The following is a 15,737-nucleotide window of genomic DNA, read 5'->3' on the forward strand; positions in this document are numbered from 1 at the left end:
CCCGGGTTAGGAAAGTTAGCTATAGCAAGGCAGTGATACAACTTGTAAGAGTTCATCCAACACAAGACGCGGTGTGAAACTTTAGAGAGAAAGAGAGAGCCCCGCGCGTACTGAAAAACAACAGAGCTGTGCTTGATTTTCAATCCTTCTAAATGACAGGCCTTGGACATTTTCCGTCATAGTAAGTAACTGTGGAGGGCCTGAAAATCGGCAGCAGTTTTCCCATGAATCTGCAGCTGAAGGAGTAGATCAGATCTGCAGAATCTACGTCATAAAAGGAGACCAGACCTGCTCCATAGTCCACAAAAACCCCGACCTTCTGAGGAGGACGCTGCAGGGACAGAGGGACTGGAGAGTCAGCACAAGCGCTGTACTGATTTCCACTTCTCAACCAAATGGTCCAACATCCATTCTTTGGGGAATAAGTGTATATTCCCTTCCTCTTGATGGACTCTTGGGCGACTCCTAAAATCCAGCCAGTTTTCCCTGTGACCTGAACCTCAAAGTAAAACCTGGCTGAAGAGAAACTGTGTTTACCGTATCTAGTATAGCTTTGAGAAGAACCTGGGAGCTCCTTCCAGAAATCAGTGTGATGAACCTGTGTGAGATCAGACAGAGCCAGATAAGGTTGAGCAGTGTCTGGGTCCAGAGTGACGTCCACAGCAAACGTCTGAACTCTCCTCAGTTGGTCCTTTTTGGGCAGTTGTTTAAAGACTTTGTTGAACTCCTGTGAGAGCCTTGTCTCCAGCTCAGACAGAGCTCGGGCCGCACTGCCCTCACACGTCTGCGGCTCAAAGCTCACGCTGCTCCAGTCCTTCAGGCCAGCAGGGGGCAGTGCAGGGCAGCGCTGTAGAAAGTGGAGGGGGTCTGTAGAGAGTGAGAGCTGCTGGGCCTCAGTGCTGCTCTTCTCCAGCTCACACATCTCCTGCTGCAGCTGTTGGATCAAGGCCTGAGCGCGCTCCTTGTGTCTAGTTTGAGTTTGTTTGATGACCTCGAGGTGATGGTCCAAACGTCTCTGCACAGACTCCATGATGTCACTGAAGACCTTCACCATCTGCTGTGTCTCTCTCTGAGCCTCTCTCTGACTCTGGACCAGGACAGCTCTGATCACCTGGACCTTCAGCCTCCTCTGCTGCACCTTGAGCTGGTTCTGAGCCACAGTCTGCTGCAGAGAGCTCCTCCTGCGCTCACAGGCTTCCTCCAGAGACACATACTCATGGTTCTTGTGCTCTAGAAGGACACACATGGTACAGACGCAGCTCTGATCAGTGTTACAGAACAGCTCTAGGGGGCGCTGGTGTGTGGGACACATCCTGTCCTCCAGGTCGTCCACAGGCTCCATCAGCTGGTGTCTCTTCAGCCCAGACACTGTCAGATGAGGCTGGAGGTGGTTCTCACAGAACGAGGACAGACAGACCAGGCAGGACTTCACCGCCTTCAGTTTGGGCTCAGAGCAGACGTCACACTGGACGTCTCCAGGCTTGGACACTTTCTTTGACTGACGTTCTGCTTCTAGTTTAAACTGAGAGACCATTCCAGAGATGAAAGTGTTGGTCCTGAGCTTTGGTCTGATGGAGAAGACCTCTTTACACAGGGGGCAGAAGCAGATGCTGCTGGTGTTCCAGTGCCGAGAGATGCAGCGTTTGCAGAAGTTGTGTCCACATGGAGTGGAGACGGGCTCAGAGAACACCTCCAGACAGATGGAGCACAGGAACTGCTCCTCAGAGCTGCCAGACATGGCTCACCTGAGAACACAGGGACAGAGAAACAAGAGGACAATAAGAATCTGATACAAAGAGAAAACAGTTACCCTTCACAGTCTGTCTTTCAAAGACATTGAGTATTGTAACCGGGAGGTTAGTTATCATGTAAGTCAGTGTGTTCTTGTAAGTTTTTGAGTTGTATTCTCGGGTTGCAACCACGTGACTTTTAGGGGGCGTGGCTTCGTCGTGGGGGTCCGGAAGTTTTGAACTGCCATTGAAAACTGCGAAGGATGGAAGACAGCGGATATTTTAAAGCTTTGAACGGACCGGCCCAGGCACGATATCGCCAAAAATTATTAACCTACATTGGATATGATCCATATGACCTGGTGAAGAGTGATTTGTCTTATAATTTAAATGATTTACCCCCTGTGTCTGCAATGGACATAACGAGCTACCTAGTCCTTCACACTTCTTACTACACCGCTAGTCAGATGAAGGCCTATAAAAGTTTGGAGGCATATAACTACTTCGTTTGCGGTTGGGTGAGTGGATTGGGATCAAAAGAAGCTTTGGATGGTTGCCGGCTCGTTTTTGGCAGGGTGAGTAGCCTAAAATGTTTTACGTTATGCTATGTGTTTGTTTGAAGCTAACGCTATGGCACTGTTTGTCTTGAGTCACAACTGTTCGTTGTCCCCAGTTGGTTTTCGTTTGTTATTTTTATAAAACACACCACTTTTACTTAAAGTAGTGATTTTGTTATCACCTCATGTCATGCATGAGCATTTAATTGAGCTAACCGTTTAAGTTTGGTAGTAGCATCTCGAAAGCTAAACGTTGATTTGTTGGTTTGTTAGCGTACTACAGTTATCATAACTACGACAAGAAGAGGACGACAGCTTTCTGTAAACTCAAGAAAGCAGCAGTGTTACACCAAAAAGTTCAAATTAGACGATTTACATCAGATCAGCTGATCTCCGCAATCAGGTGCTGAACTCGGGAAGCTTGTTTTGATTCGAGCTCCCACTTATCCTAAGTTGAGCAAGAGTTTATATCTAGTGTGACCATAGTATGGTGATGAATACAATATACTGGCAAAAAGCCAGTATATTGTATTCATGTGATCTCCATGTAAACATCTTTTAATGCTCATGTTTTGTTTTATTTTATAGTTTGTTCATTCATGACAAGTGTAATGTGTCATATCAGACAACACTGTGATTTTATGGGGTCACTTATTGTTTCTCACAGGTCAACCATTCTCAGAGGTCAACTGAAAAACCATTAAAAACATGGTTTGTGGCGAGAGAGAGTGGGGAGGTTGTCACTGCACATTGTGACTGTATGGCAGGGTAAGAAACCTATAGTAATGGCAATTATTTTCTATTATATATGTTAACATTTTATGTTAATATTTTCCTATAATATCTTTCAGATTGTCAGAATCCTGCTCACATGTTGGAGCACTTCTCTTTGCCACTGAGGCTGGCATTAAAATGAAAGAAAGTGCTTCATGCACCACGGAGAGGTGCCAGTGGTTGATGCCATCTCATATTAAAAAGGTATTTAGGACTGCCCAACATTTTTTTGATATGGTAGCTTTCAGGGGACGTCATAAAATTGTGCTTGCTTAATGCTTGCCATGATTTCAGATACCTGCTGCACCTGTGGCAAAGATAGATTTTTCATCTGCAAGATCTAAAAAGCATAAACTAGATGAGGCTATAGCAAAGAGGGCAGGTGAGCCTATCAATAGTATCAATAGTTCACTTTATTTCCTGAATAGGCTAAAGAGGGAAATTCTCGTGATCACTCGTGCTTAAGATTTTGACTTTGTGTAACATTTTTGTGTTTTCTGGCCACCTCGGCAGGTGATCAAAAGACCTATTCAAGTACCACAGCACAACCATGTCCCAAGGTGCAGAAAGGTTCAGAAACGTACCAGCAGTTTTTTGAGGCGTTAAAAAAAAACGTTCCACAAAGTGCAGCCTTGATGTCCAGGTCACCATATCACAGGGACTTTATTCCTAAGTCTGTGTCCCTGTTACCCAAAACACTCCTTGCGTACCGGACATCAGAGACAGTACAGCTATCTCCTGCAGACCTACAGACAGCATGCAGTAACTTCCGCTTTGAGGAACTTAGTCAATCACAGATTCAAGCAGTAGAGGAGGAGACCAGAACCCAAAGCTCATCCACCATCTGGTTCAGGCAAAGAGCAGGAAGGATCACAGCTTCAAAACTTAAACAAGTTATACAGAGTAGCCTTTTGCAACCATCCAAGAGTTTAATAAAGTCCATATGCTACCCAGAAACACAAAAGCTCTCTACAGCAGCAATAAGGTATTTGTTATGGACAGGTTAGGTAGGCCCATTTGATGTTCATTTAATGTACAAGGGTAAAGTTGCAATCTAAGACTGTGAGTAATCACAAAGTATTAACTCAGACTTGATTATACATTTCAGATATGGCTGCAAATATGAAAAGGAAGCCCGGACACAATATGAGAAACTCCAGCAGTTGAATCACGAACGATTTACATGTATGGACAGCGGGCTCTGGCTCAACAAAAAATGGCCATACATGGGAGCCTCACCCGATGGCGCCATCTCATGTGACTGCCACGGATCTGGGATCTGTGAGATAAAGGTAAACATATTTCCAGATTACATTTCTGAATAAAGCTGTCATTAGCAGTCCAACTAGAATTTATTTTACATAGAAAATTCATTTATTACAACATTTCCTATATATTGTTTCAGTGTCCCCAGAGCAAACAAGATTGCTGCAGTCTGCGGATGTGTGCAGGAGAACCAGGGTTTTGTCTGGTAAAGGATGGGGATGGTGTCAAACTCGACAGGAAACATCCATACTTTTACCAAGTCCAGGCTCAGCTCCACATTGTGGGTGTGGATTATTGTGATTTTGTTGTTTGGACTCAGCATGATGTATATGTAGAACGAATACTACCAGATAATGATCTTTGGGGGAATGTAGTTCCGAGAGTTCAACAATACTTTGAAGTTTGCATTCTCCCTGAAATTCTAGGACAAAAATTCACAAGTGAATAAGCATTCCATAGAGCTTGTATTCTCAGTATTATTTTTTTCTTTTCTGTTCCAATGTTATTCGATCTCCTTCCCAACGGTCCAAATTTAAAACTTTAGAACACCGGCTGTCATGCAGTTGTGCGCCTGTGTTTTCATATTCAAGCAACCATTACTTGTTTATTGTTTTAATGCTCATATTGAGCCTACACTATTTTAACTGTTAACCTATTGCCTTTGCTTCATTTTAAATCTTACTCCTCTGTGCCACGTATGTCATGAATTTAAACACTTCTGATGAAATAAATTGTGAAAATATACCATTGTAACAGTTTTATTTCGTATCAATACAAACAATGGATACAGCAACAACAATGACTATGCCTCAAGTTAAAACAGGACCAGGGCAGTTCAAACAAATGTACAGCTACATCAAACAGTTTACAGAATAATTGCCTTCTCATAATAGTAAGGACAATGACAACACAAAATGCAATTCATTTTAAATCTAATTAAATTGATACAAGTTAACTTTGATCAAAATATCGGTTACATCCGAAACATTTCTTGTGCAGCACTTTGGAAACTCTTGTTTATGAAATGTGCTATAGAAATAAAGTTGGATTGGATTGGATTGGATTTCAGCAGAAAAATATAGTTATATGAAAAATACGGAAACTTACTTTGAGGGTAACCATTTAAACATTTACAATATCAAATTACTCCCTAGGCACAATGGATTCTGACAGGTTAGTCAATGCACAACATATTAATACGATTTTATCAATTAAAGCCATCTGGTCATCTGATTTTACAGCCATGTGTTCAATAGGCATAGCCCGACTTTGCAAAATTTGATATTTCCTTCGAACTAAGCCAATTACTCTTTCTACATGGATTCTAACACTTGCAAGTTGTCTTGTCTGTTCAACCTCGTATGCGGACAGCTGCTTTTTCCCTTTCGTAAATGTGGGTGTCTTTAAAGATGCACAATAAAATCCAACACTCTCATCAACATTAAAACCTCGATCAGCAAGCACAATGTCCCCAGGTATCAGTTTTTTTAGTATACCACACTCTTCTGTTAGTTGTTTGTCACTTGCCCTCCCACCCCAAGCAGGAGAAATATAGGTAACATAACCTTGAGGAGCAATGCCAATTAGAAATTTTATGGTGTTATGGTGTTTGTAATTGGACCAGGTTTGGGCTCTAGCCAATAAGTTTGAGGGCTTTTCGATGAATACTTCAAAGCAATCCAATATCACAGCTACGTGGCATCCAAAGGCTTTCCTAAAAGACATGGGCATGGTTGATTGCAAAATATCCCGCTCTGGCCAATCTATTAAGAATTCAAGTCGTTCATGGAGAATAGTTATTAACTTCACCCAAACACGAGAAACTGTAGAAGTGGACACATTGAATCGATAGGCAAGGTCCTGGAGTTGGAGATTTAGTCTTAAACGCATTAGAACAATGACGAACTGTTGAAATTTTGACAGCACTGATACTGATGATGTGGTGATGTATGGCTCACATAAATGGAAAATTTGCATCAAAACTAAAAAATTTGGCAGTCCAGTGTAGAATCTTGCTTTGTTGTCATCGTCCTGGAAAGTTTCTTGTTCAAACTTGGTATCCAAAACCTTTTTCCTAAGGCTGCAGATCTCAGATGTGTATCCATTGAGAACATCCTCCAGTCTTGAAATGTCGTCCATGGTTAGGTCAGTCTGACATACTGCATCTATATTTGACACATTAAACATTTCATTTGAATGAGAAATAGTGCGAAATGTATATCTTCAGATAAATAGATTAGATTTAATATAAAATTGCATTAACCTTGAAAACTTTCTGCATCACAACCCAGTCCCTCCAACTCCTCAGTATCATCTCCATTGCAGTGGGTCTGTCTTGCCCTGGCTCTTTCCTCCCGCTGATGTGAGGCCTCGGTCTGTGGTTTTTCCAGCAGGTACCCGAGATTAACAGTTGGAGCCCAATCCTCATTGTCCACGTCAGTAGCAGGGTGACCTAATGGGACAAAATGATATTTTTACAATGTATGTATCTACTTCAAAAAATGTATAGAGATGTACAATATGTTATTCAGCTTTATATTTAAATAGGAAAGTATCACTTACATAAAATGAAATGGGGCTTACAAAAAATACTTTAATTATTTAACCTATAAACCTACTATAAATTCTATAAAATTAAAAAGGCAGGCATAACAATGTGTATCCTATAAAAGTATGATCTTAAACCTGGCTCCTCCTAATATTTTTTAATGTGTTATTGTTTTTTATAATATAATTGCGTATTTTCCTAAGATGTAATGGTGTATCCCCTGGGAGTATTTCTCATTTGTTATTGTACTTAAGTGTATAAACGTTAATAAAAATAAATAAATAAATAAAAATAACAATTTTACACCCAACTACTGTAAAGCAAGCAACAAAGTTGCAAGTAAACTGCATGAAGTTAACATGATGCTAGTCTAACTGTGAGGTAATCTAACGATCTAATGTAACACTTACGGCTAGTAGAGCATGAAAATATACTTGACTAACAAGATAGATAGCAAATCATTGAATGTAGTGCCCTCACCTGAAACAAAGTGGTCACTACATACTCGCGCGTTGTCCGACTCTGCTCCTCCAGTCTTGAGACGAAGATTTGTCATCCATGCTTTTCTCCTTTTTTCCGTATTTTTTTTAATTTTGTCTCCTTTGTGGCTTACAACCTTAGGGATCCTGAAAAAGCGTTTGTTTTTATCTCGGCACGACCGGTTGCTGCAGTTGAACACCGCACAAAACTTGGTCATTTTACCGTTGTGTTTTACTTCCGGGCCCAGCAGGCCGCGCTGTGACGTCACTAGCAACCCGAGAATTATTCTGAAGTCGAGCCTATTTCTTTAGTATCTCATTTTTAAATGGTAACTTTTGCAAAAGAAAACTATATATCAATAACCCAACGCAGACCAAACAGATGGTCTGTAGTTTGTGTTGCAGAAGTCATTCATTGAACAGGATATCATTGCCGACACACAACTTCCTGTGTCAAAAAACATTTCCTCTTCAACCTCAGTGGATTCAGTTTTGTCAATTTCTTTATTTCAGAGGGGATTACATTTTTATATTTTTTAATTTGAAAGGCTAAGTTTACCTCATCCACAGTATTTCGTTTAATTGTTTTTTCACCTCTGTCTGTGGTTAAAAGTTTAAAAATAACCAAATAAACTTGGGCTGAGTTGTGGTGTCTAACACAATGAGCAACATGATCTGTGATAATTCTACAATCATTTCCCCGGGTCCAAAATAACGAAGTATGAGTCTTTTCTTATAACAATTAGCAATTTAAAACCGGCAAAAAAACATTCATAACTTGAAAAACAAGAAGCTAAACAAATCTAATTTCACAACATTCTTCTTCATTTACCTCTGAAAGCTTTAAACTTGTAGCATTTTTATTGCTTTACACCTGCGCTCTTTACTCACCAGAACTTGCTGCAGGGTCTTGAACAGAAGAGTCTTAAACGCAGTGAGAAGTTCCCACCTTCAGGAGCTGAAGTGTCTGCACAGAGTCAGGCAGAGAACCGTGAGCTCTGTGACCAAACCACGTGACGTTAGAAAAGTTAAAGTAGGAAGTGAAAACGTGCTCTTGTGGTTTGCAACGGTTCGACTCAACGTGTCGAAATTGTGCCAGATCTCACCCTCACTCATGAATTAATTTACTGTCACAGATTGTCACTTGGCCTGTATCTCTTGTTAGTGCAGCGTGCATTGTTTTTTGCGATTATGAAATGTAAGTACAGAATCGATCTGTTTAGGTTTACAATAAGGTGTGGTTTGTGCGAAATTCATAATTTTGTAAATCATTTAGGGTGTATTATGAATGATATTCTCAGGTACTCCTCTCAAATGGTTAAGGCTATATCTTAAGGACAGGACATACTGCTGAATACTTGCTGAATTTTGTAAATACAGTGCCTCTCGAAAGTATTCATACACCTTGAACTTTTGCACATTTTGTCACGTTTACAACCCTAAACATCAAGATTTTATTTTGATTTTTTTACTGAACGTTCACACACAAGTAACATAAAAAATAAAAAAGTGAAAAGTGGGGCATGCATAAGTATTCATACAGATGAATGAATACTTTGTGGAACCCCCTTTTACTGCAATAACAGCAGCAAGTCTTTTGGGGTTTGACTCTACAAGATTTGCACATGTAGAGACAGACATTTTAGCCCATTCCTCTTTACAAAACAACTCAAGCTCTGCCACATTAGAAGGAGAGCGTTTGTTAACAGCAGTTTTCAGATTATTCCACAGATTTTCAATAGGATTTAGGTCAGGACTTTGACTGGGCCATTCTAACACATTAATATGTTTGTTTTTGTAGATTTATCTTTGTGTTTAGGGTCATTGTCCTGCTGAAGGTGAATCTCCGCCCCAGCCTCAGTTCTCTTGTGACTCCAGCAGGTTTTCTGCCTAAATGTCCCCGTATTTGGCTCCATCCATCTTCCCAACTATTCTTACAATCTCCCCAGTCCCCGCTGAGGAAAAGCAGCCCCACAGCATGATGTTCCCCCCCATATTTGACACTGGGGATGGTGCACTCAGGACCATGAGCAGTGTCAGGTTTGCTCCATACATAACGTTTTGTCTCATCTGACCAAAGCTCCTCCTTCCACATGGAGCTGTGTCCTCCATATAACTTCTAGCAAACTTCAAACAGGATTTCTTATGGCCTCCTTTCAATAATGGCTTTCTTCTTCCACTCGTCCATGAAGGCCAGATTTGTGTAGATACGATTTATAGTTGTCCCATGTACAGATTCCCCCAGCTCAGCGGCAGGACTTCACAGCTCCTCCAGAGTTATCTTGGGGCACTTGGTTGCATTTCTTACCAGTGCTCTCCTTGTTCGGTCTGTTATTTTAGGTGGACGGCCGTGTCTTGGAAAGAGTAAAGCACCACTGCCAACTTACCATTTCTGAATGATGGATTGAACAGTTGCTCCGGGAGATGTTTAAATCTTGGGAAATCTTTGTATAACTTCACGCTGCTTTAAACTTCTCCACAGCTTTATCCCTGACCTCTCTGGTGCTCCTTGACCTTCATGATGTTCTTTGGTGACCAATACACTCCGACCACAGCTCTGAGGGCCTAAAAGAACAGCTGTAATTATACTGAGAGTAGATTACACACAGGTGCCTCTATTTAATGATTAGGGCAAGATGTGAACATTCTGCCGTCATTAGGAATGTTTTAAAGGCAATTTAATGCACTCAGCAAAGTGGCCGTGACCTGTGGGGTTCCCCAGGGCTTGACCCTCGGATGCCTATTGTTCAATCTGTACGCTTAAATTGGGTCAGCTAATATGCCTTTACAATGTGCCTAACCACTATGCAGATGATTCTCATATCTTCGTATCACTGACGGCAGGAGAACATGGACCTGTACTGTAAAACTACTTTCTCCTGCTTCATTCAGACTAAACTGCAATCATTGTATTTGTATTATTTTTGTAACAAACATAATTTACACCAATTAGTTTTACTTTAAACTTTTATTAGCAAAATTGAAAAAACAAAACAAGATATTTCGACATTACATTGTTTTGTTTGATAAAACACAAAAGCAACATTTAAACTAGATGAATACAGAATTACAGATGACAAGTTCAGCCTCAGATTACAAGTCTACCACATGACTCAGTTTCACGCTAAAGGAGTAGGTACAGACACAGTATGAAGGTCCCAGTCTGACATTTAATATTACCGCTTCATTTACATTATGGATTTATTCACTGCTGTGTGATGGGGCAGACTGAAGGACAATTGGCTACCATTCTGTGCCCTACAGCTTCTGATCACTACAAAACTTCAAGCAAAAAAAACCAAACGTAAAACTTCAAGCAAAAAGTGAGAAGTGACTAATTCAATAGGTGAAATACTTTAAATGATCAAAACAGAAATGAAGTCCAGTTAAATCTCCAGGAATGGGATCCGGCTCGTTCTACTCGGTCTGAACTGCAGTGATGATCAAAGGAGCTGAGTTACCTCCATTATTTGCACAGGGACCAAGGAACGGAAGTAGTGTCTCTCTGAACCTGCAGTCAGTGAAAGAGTAGAGGAGATCTGCAGAATCTACGTCATAAAAGGAGACCAGACCTGCTCCATAGTCCACAAACACCCCGACCTTCTGAGGAGGCCTCTGTGGAGACAGGGGGACACTGGGGTCCTCACAAGCACTGTACTGATTTCTGTTTCTCAAGATAATTGTCCAGAATCCGTTTATGGGACAGAGAGTGATCTCTCCCTTCCTGTTGATGGACTCTTGGGCGACTCCTAAAGACCAATCAGTTTTCCCTTTGACCTGAACCTCAAAGTAAAACCTGCCTGAGAACAAACTCTGCTTTCCTAAAACATCAGCATAATATGTAAACCTCCGAGGTGAGTTTAGATAGTCCATCCACACATCTGTGTAATGAACCTGTTTGAGATCTTCAGACAGAATCAGATGAGGATGAGCAGAGTCTGGGTCCAGAGTGACGTTCACAGCAAACGTCTGAACTCTCCTCAGTTGGTCCTTTTTGGGCAGTTGTTTAAAGACTTTGTTGATCTCCTGTGAGAGCCTTGTCTCCAGCTCAGACAGAGCTCGGGCCGCACTGCCCTCACACGTCTGCGGCTCAAAGCTCACGCTGCTCCAGTCCTTCAGGCCAGCAGGGGGCAGTGCAGGGCAGCGCTGTAGAAAGTGGAGGGGGTCTGTAGAGAGTGAGAGCTGCTGGGCCTCAGTGCTGCTCTTCTCCAGCTCACACATCTCCTGCTGCAGCTGTTGGATCAAGGCCTGAGCGCGCTCCTTATGTTTAGAAAGACTTTGTTCCATGACCTCGAGGTGATGGTCCAAACATCTCTGCACAGATTCCATGATGTCTCTGAAGACCTTCACCATCTGCTGTGTCTCTCGATCAGCCTCTGTCTGAGTCTGGTCCAGGGCAGCTCTGATCTTCTGGACCTTCAGCCTCCTCTGCTGCACCATGTCCTGGTTCTGAGCCACAGTCTTCTGCACAGAGCTCCTCCTGCGCTCACACGCTTCCTCCAGAGACACATACTCATGGTTCTTGTGCTCTAGAAGGACACACATGGTACAGACGCAGCTCTGATCAGTGTTACAGAACAGCTCTAGGGGGCGCTGGTGTGTGGGACACATCCTGTCCTCCAGGTCGTCCACAGGCTCTATCAGCTGGTGTCTCTTCAGCCCAGACACTGTCAGATGAGGCTGGAGGTGGCTCTCACAGAACGAGGACAGACAGACCAGGCAGGACTTCACCGCCTTCAGTTTGGTTTTAGGGCAAACGTCACACTGGACTTCTCCAGGCTTGGACACTTTCTTTGACTGACGTTCTGCTTCTAATTTAAACTGAGAGACCATCTCTGAGAGTAAGATGTTGGTCCTGAGCTTTGGTCTGATGGTAAAGACCTCTTTACACAGGGGGCAGGAGCAGCAGCGGCGGCTGGTGTCCCAGGCCTTAGAGATACATGGTTTGCAGAAGTTGTGTCCACATGGAGTGGAGACGGGCTCAGAGAACACCTCCAGACAGATGGAGCACTGGAACTGCTCCTCAGAGCTGCCAGACATGGCTCACCTGAGGACACAGGGACAGACTCAGTGAGGTGTCACTTCTGCAACTAAATTCTTATGTTAAGTGCAAACAGTTAGGTGTGTCTTTCAAAGATCTTGAGTGCAGCAACCGGGAGGTTAGTGATGATGTTTGTTTCTGTATGTCATTTGTAAATGGTCAATTTTGCAACAGAAAATATTACATTAATAACCCAACGCAGACCAAACAGATGGTCTGTAGTTTGTGTTGCAAAAGTCGTTGCAGGAAATCACTGCTGACTCACAACTTCCTGTCTCAAAAACATTTCCTCTGCATGAGGCGCATCCAGTCAATTCTTTTGTTTAGACAGGATTATTTTTATCTTCTTGAATATGAAAAGCCGAGTTTACCTTTTCCACTGTCCTTTTTTTAATTGTTCTTAAAATGATCTCTTCCACACTTCCGTCTGGAGTTAATAGTGAAAAAACTGTTGTTTCTACCTCTCTGTGTGTTGTGATTGCATTCATTTACCAGAATCATTTTCAGCTGAAATTTTACTTTTTTACTTTCATTTGAAAGATTAAAACATAGGTTTTTGTATGTACATGACTATCTGATGCAGCTAGGATCTAAATGTTAACATGCAGACTGTTCTCTTGCTCTGCACCTCTGCTCTTTACTCACCAGAGCTGGTTACAGGGTCTTGAACAGAAGAGTCTTAAACGCAGTGAGAAGTTTCCGCGTCAGGAGCTGAAGTGTCTGTGCAGAGTCAGAGAACTGTGAGCTCTGTGGCTCAGACCAAACCATGTGACGTATGAAGCGTTACAGTAGGAAGTGAACACATCCGCTGTACTAAGCTGCACCCTCTGCTCCTGTGGTTTGTCACGGTTTGACTCGACACGTTGAAATTCTCCCAGATTTCAGAATCGGAATTGGACAGGTTCACAACTGCAGCAAATAAAGTGGCTATGATAGTTAGCACCAGAGGTCCCTATGCTAAAGTGGCTATGATAGTTAGCACCAGAGGTCCCTATGCTAAAGTGGCTATGATAGTTAGCACCAGAGGTCCCTATGCTAAAGTGGCTATGATAGTTAGCACCAGAGGTCCCTATGCTAAAGTGGCTATGATAGTTAGCACCAGAGGTCCCTATGCTAAAGTGGCTATGATAGTTAGCACCAGAGGTCCCTTATGCTAAAGTGGCTATGATAGTTAGCATCAGAGGTCCCTATGCTAAAGTGGCTATGATAGTTAGCACCAGAGGTCCCTATGCTAAAGTGGCTATGATAGTTAGCACCAGAGGTCACTATGCTAAAGTGGCTATGATAGTTAGCATCAGAGGTCCCTATGCTAAAGTGGCTATGATAGTTGGCATCAGAGGTCCCTATGCTAAAGTGGCTATGATAGTTAGCACCAGAGGTCCCTATGCTAAAGTGGCTATGATAGTTAGCACCAGAGGTCACTATGCTAAAGTGGCTATGATAGTTAGCATCAGAGGTCCCTATGCTAAAGTCGCTGTGATAGTTAGCACCAGAGGTCCCTATGCTAAAGTGGCTATGATAGTTAGCATCAGAGGTCCCTATGCTAAAGTGGCTATGATAGTTAGCACCAGAGGTCCCTATGCTAAAGTGGCTATGATAGTTAGCATCAGAGGTCACTATGCTAAAGTGGCTATGATAGTTAGCATCAGAGGTCCCTATGCTAAAGTGGCTATGATAGTTAGCACTAGAGGTCCCTATGCTAAAGTGGCTATGATAGTTAGCATCAGAGGTCCCTATGCTAAAGTGGCTATGATAGTTAGCATCAGAGGTCCCTATGCTAAAGTGGCTATGATAGTTAGCACCAGAGGTCCCTATGCTAAAGTGGCTATGATAGTTAGCATCAGAGGTCACTATGCTAAAGTGGCTATGATAGTTAGCATCAGAGGTCCCTATGCTAAAGTGGCTATGATAGTTAGCATCAGAGGTCCCTATGCTAAAGTGGCTATGATAGTTAGCACTAGAGGTCCCTATGCTAAAGTGGCTATGATAGTTAGCACCAGAGGTCACTATGCTAAAGTGGCTATGATAGTTAGCATCAGAGGTCCCTATGCTAAAGTGGCTATGATAGTTAGCATCAGGGGTCTCTATGCTAAAGTGGCTATGATAGTTGGCATCAGAGGTCTCTATGCTAAAGTGGCTATGATAGTTGGCATCAGAGGTCCCTATGCTAAAGTGGCTATGATAGTTGGCACCAGAGGTCACTATGCTAAAGTGGCTATGATAGTTAGCATCAGAGGTCCCTATGCTAAAGTGGCTATGATAGTTAGCACCAGAGGTCCCTATGCTAAAGTGGCTATGATAGTTGGCACCAGAGGTCACTATGCTAAAGTGGCTATGATAGTTAGCATCAGAGGTCCCTATGCTAAAGTGGCTATGATAGTTAGCACCAGAGGTCCCTATGCTAAAGTGGCTATGATAGTTAGCACCAGAGGTCACTATGCTAAAGTGGCTATGACAGTTAGCATCAGAGGTCCCTATGCTAAAGTGGCTATGATAGTTAGCATCAGAGGTCTCTATGCTAAAGTGGCTATGATAGTTAGCACCAGAGGTCCCTATGCTAAAGTGGCTATGATAGTTAGCACCAGAGGTCCCTATGCTAAAGTGGCTATGATAGTTAGCACCAGAGGTCCCTATGCTAAAGTGGCTATGATAGTTAGCATCAGAGGTCCCTATGCTAAAGTGGCTATGATAGCTAGCATCAGAGGTCCCTATGCTAAAGTGGCTATAATAGTTAGCATCAGAGGCCCCTATGCTAAAGTGGCTATGATAGTTAGCACCAGAGGTCACTATGCTAAAGTGGCTATGATAGTTAGCATCAGAGGTCCCTATGCTAAAGTGGCTATGATAGTTAGCATCAGAGGTCCCTATGCTAAAGTGGCTATGATAGTTAGCACCAGAGGTCCCTATGCTAAAGTGGCTACGATAGTTAGCACCAGAGGTCCCTTTGCTAAAGTGGCTATGATAGTTAGCATCGAGGCTCCTTTTCCTAACTACTTCCTAACTGACGGACCAATTCGGAAGCATCTTGTCATGGCGGACGCTGACGCACATCCGGTCGGCGTAAGAGCTCTCACCAATCTGCTTGTTTCGGACGCAGCCCTGGTTTAGTTCTGTTCTAGCAAATGTGGTGGCCATGTTGGAATTGTTGGTTGAGGTTGAATCTATTTGAAAGCAACATAAAAACATGGACATACGTTTCATCAATTAAAACAAGTCATAAATTGAGACACCGTTGTAGTTTTTCAATTTGTTTTGTAGGACATGTTTACGCTGAAATGTGGCCTCTCGTGCAGTTATTGTTTCTTTTACTTTTTATACATCCAGTAACAAAAACAAAGATAA

General features: G+C 42.5%; 2 protein-coding genes and 1 long non-coding RNA gene across 4 annotated transcripts; 1 reads left to right on the forward strand and 2 right to left on the reverse strand.

Moving 5' to 3' along the window:
* Positions 1 to 148: 148 nt before the first annotated feature.
* LOC306960442 (E3 ubiquitin-protein ligase TRIM21-like) lies at positions 149 to 8,303 on the reverse strand (the record flags this gene model as incomplete). The annotated part of the gene is made up of 2 exons (XM_079552873.1): positions 8,246 to 8,303; positions 149 to 1,745 (listed from the first exon to the last, which is right to left on the reverse strand). Exon 2 carries the CDS (start codon positions 1,736 to 1,738, stop codon positions 149 to 151), a length of 1,590 nt encoding a protein of 529 aa, XP_079408999.1. The 5' UTR covers positions 1,739 to 1,745; positions 8,246 to 8,303.
* LOC306960667 lies at positions 1,907 to 4,865 on the forward strand. Of its 2 annotated transcripts, XR_013792685.1 has the most exons (6): positions 1,907 to 2,305; positions 2,955 to 3,055; positions 3,139 to 3,265; positions 3,356 to 3,443; positions 4,170 to 4,353; positions 4,467 to 4,865. It is a non-coding gene; the product is annotated as an uncharacterized lncRNA (long non-coding RNA). The 2 variants fall into 2 exon arrangements; XR_013792686.1 differs by lacking the exon at positions 3,356 to 3,443.
* Positions 8,304 to 10,771: 2,468 nt separating the features above from the next.
* On the reverse strand, positions 10,772 to 13,112 carry LOC306961369 (E3 ubiquitin-protein ligase TRIM21-like; the record flags this gene model as incomplete). Its single annotated transcript, XM_079554081.1, has 2 exons — positions 13,041 to 13,112; positions 10,772 to 12,401 (listed from the first exon to the last, which is right to left on the reverse strand). The coding sequence occupies exon 2, from the start codon at positions 12,392 to 12,394 to the stop codon at positions 10,772 to 10,774; it is 1,623 nt and encodes a 540-aa protein (XP_079410207.1). The 5' UTR covers positions 12,395 to 12,401; positions 13,041 to 13,112.
* Positions 13,113 to 15,737: the final 2,625 nt, after the last annotated feature.

This window comes from Gobius niger, assembly GCF_951799975.1.
Source record: "Gobius niger genome assembly, chromosome: 3".
Lineage (NCBI taxonomy): Eukaryota > Metazoa > Chordata > Actinopteri > Gobiiformes > Gobiidae > Gobius > Gobius niger.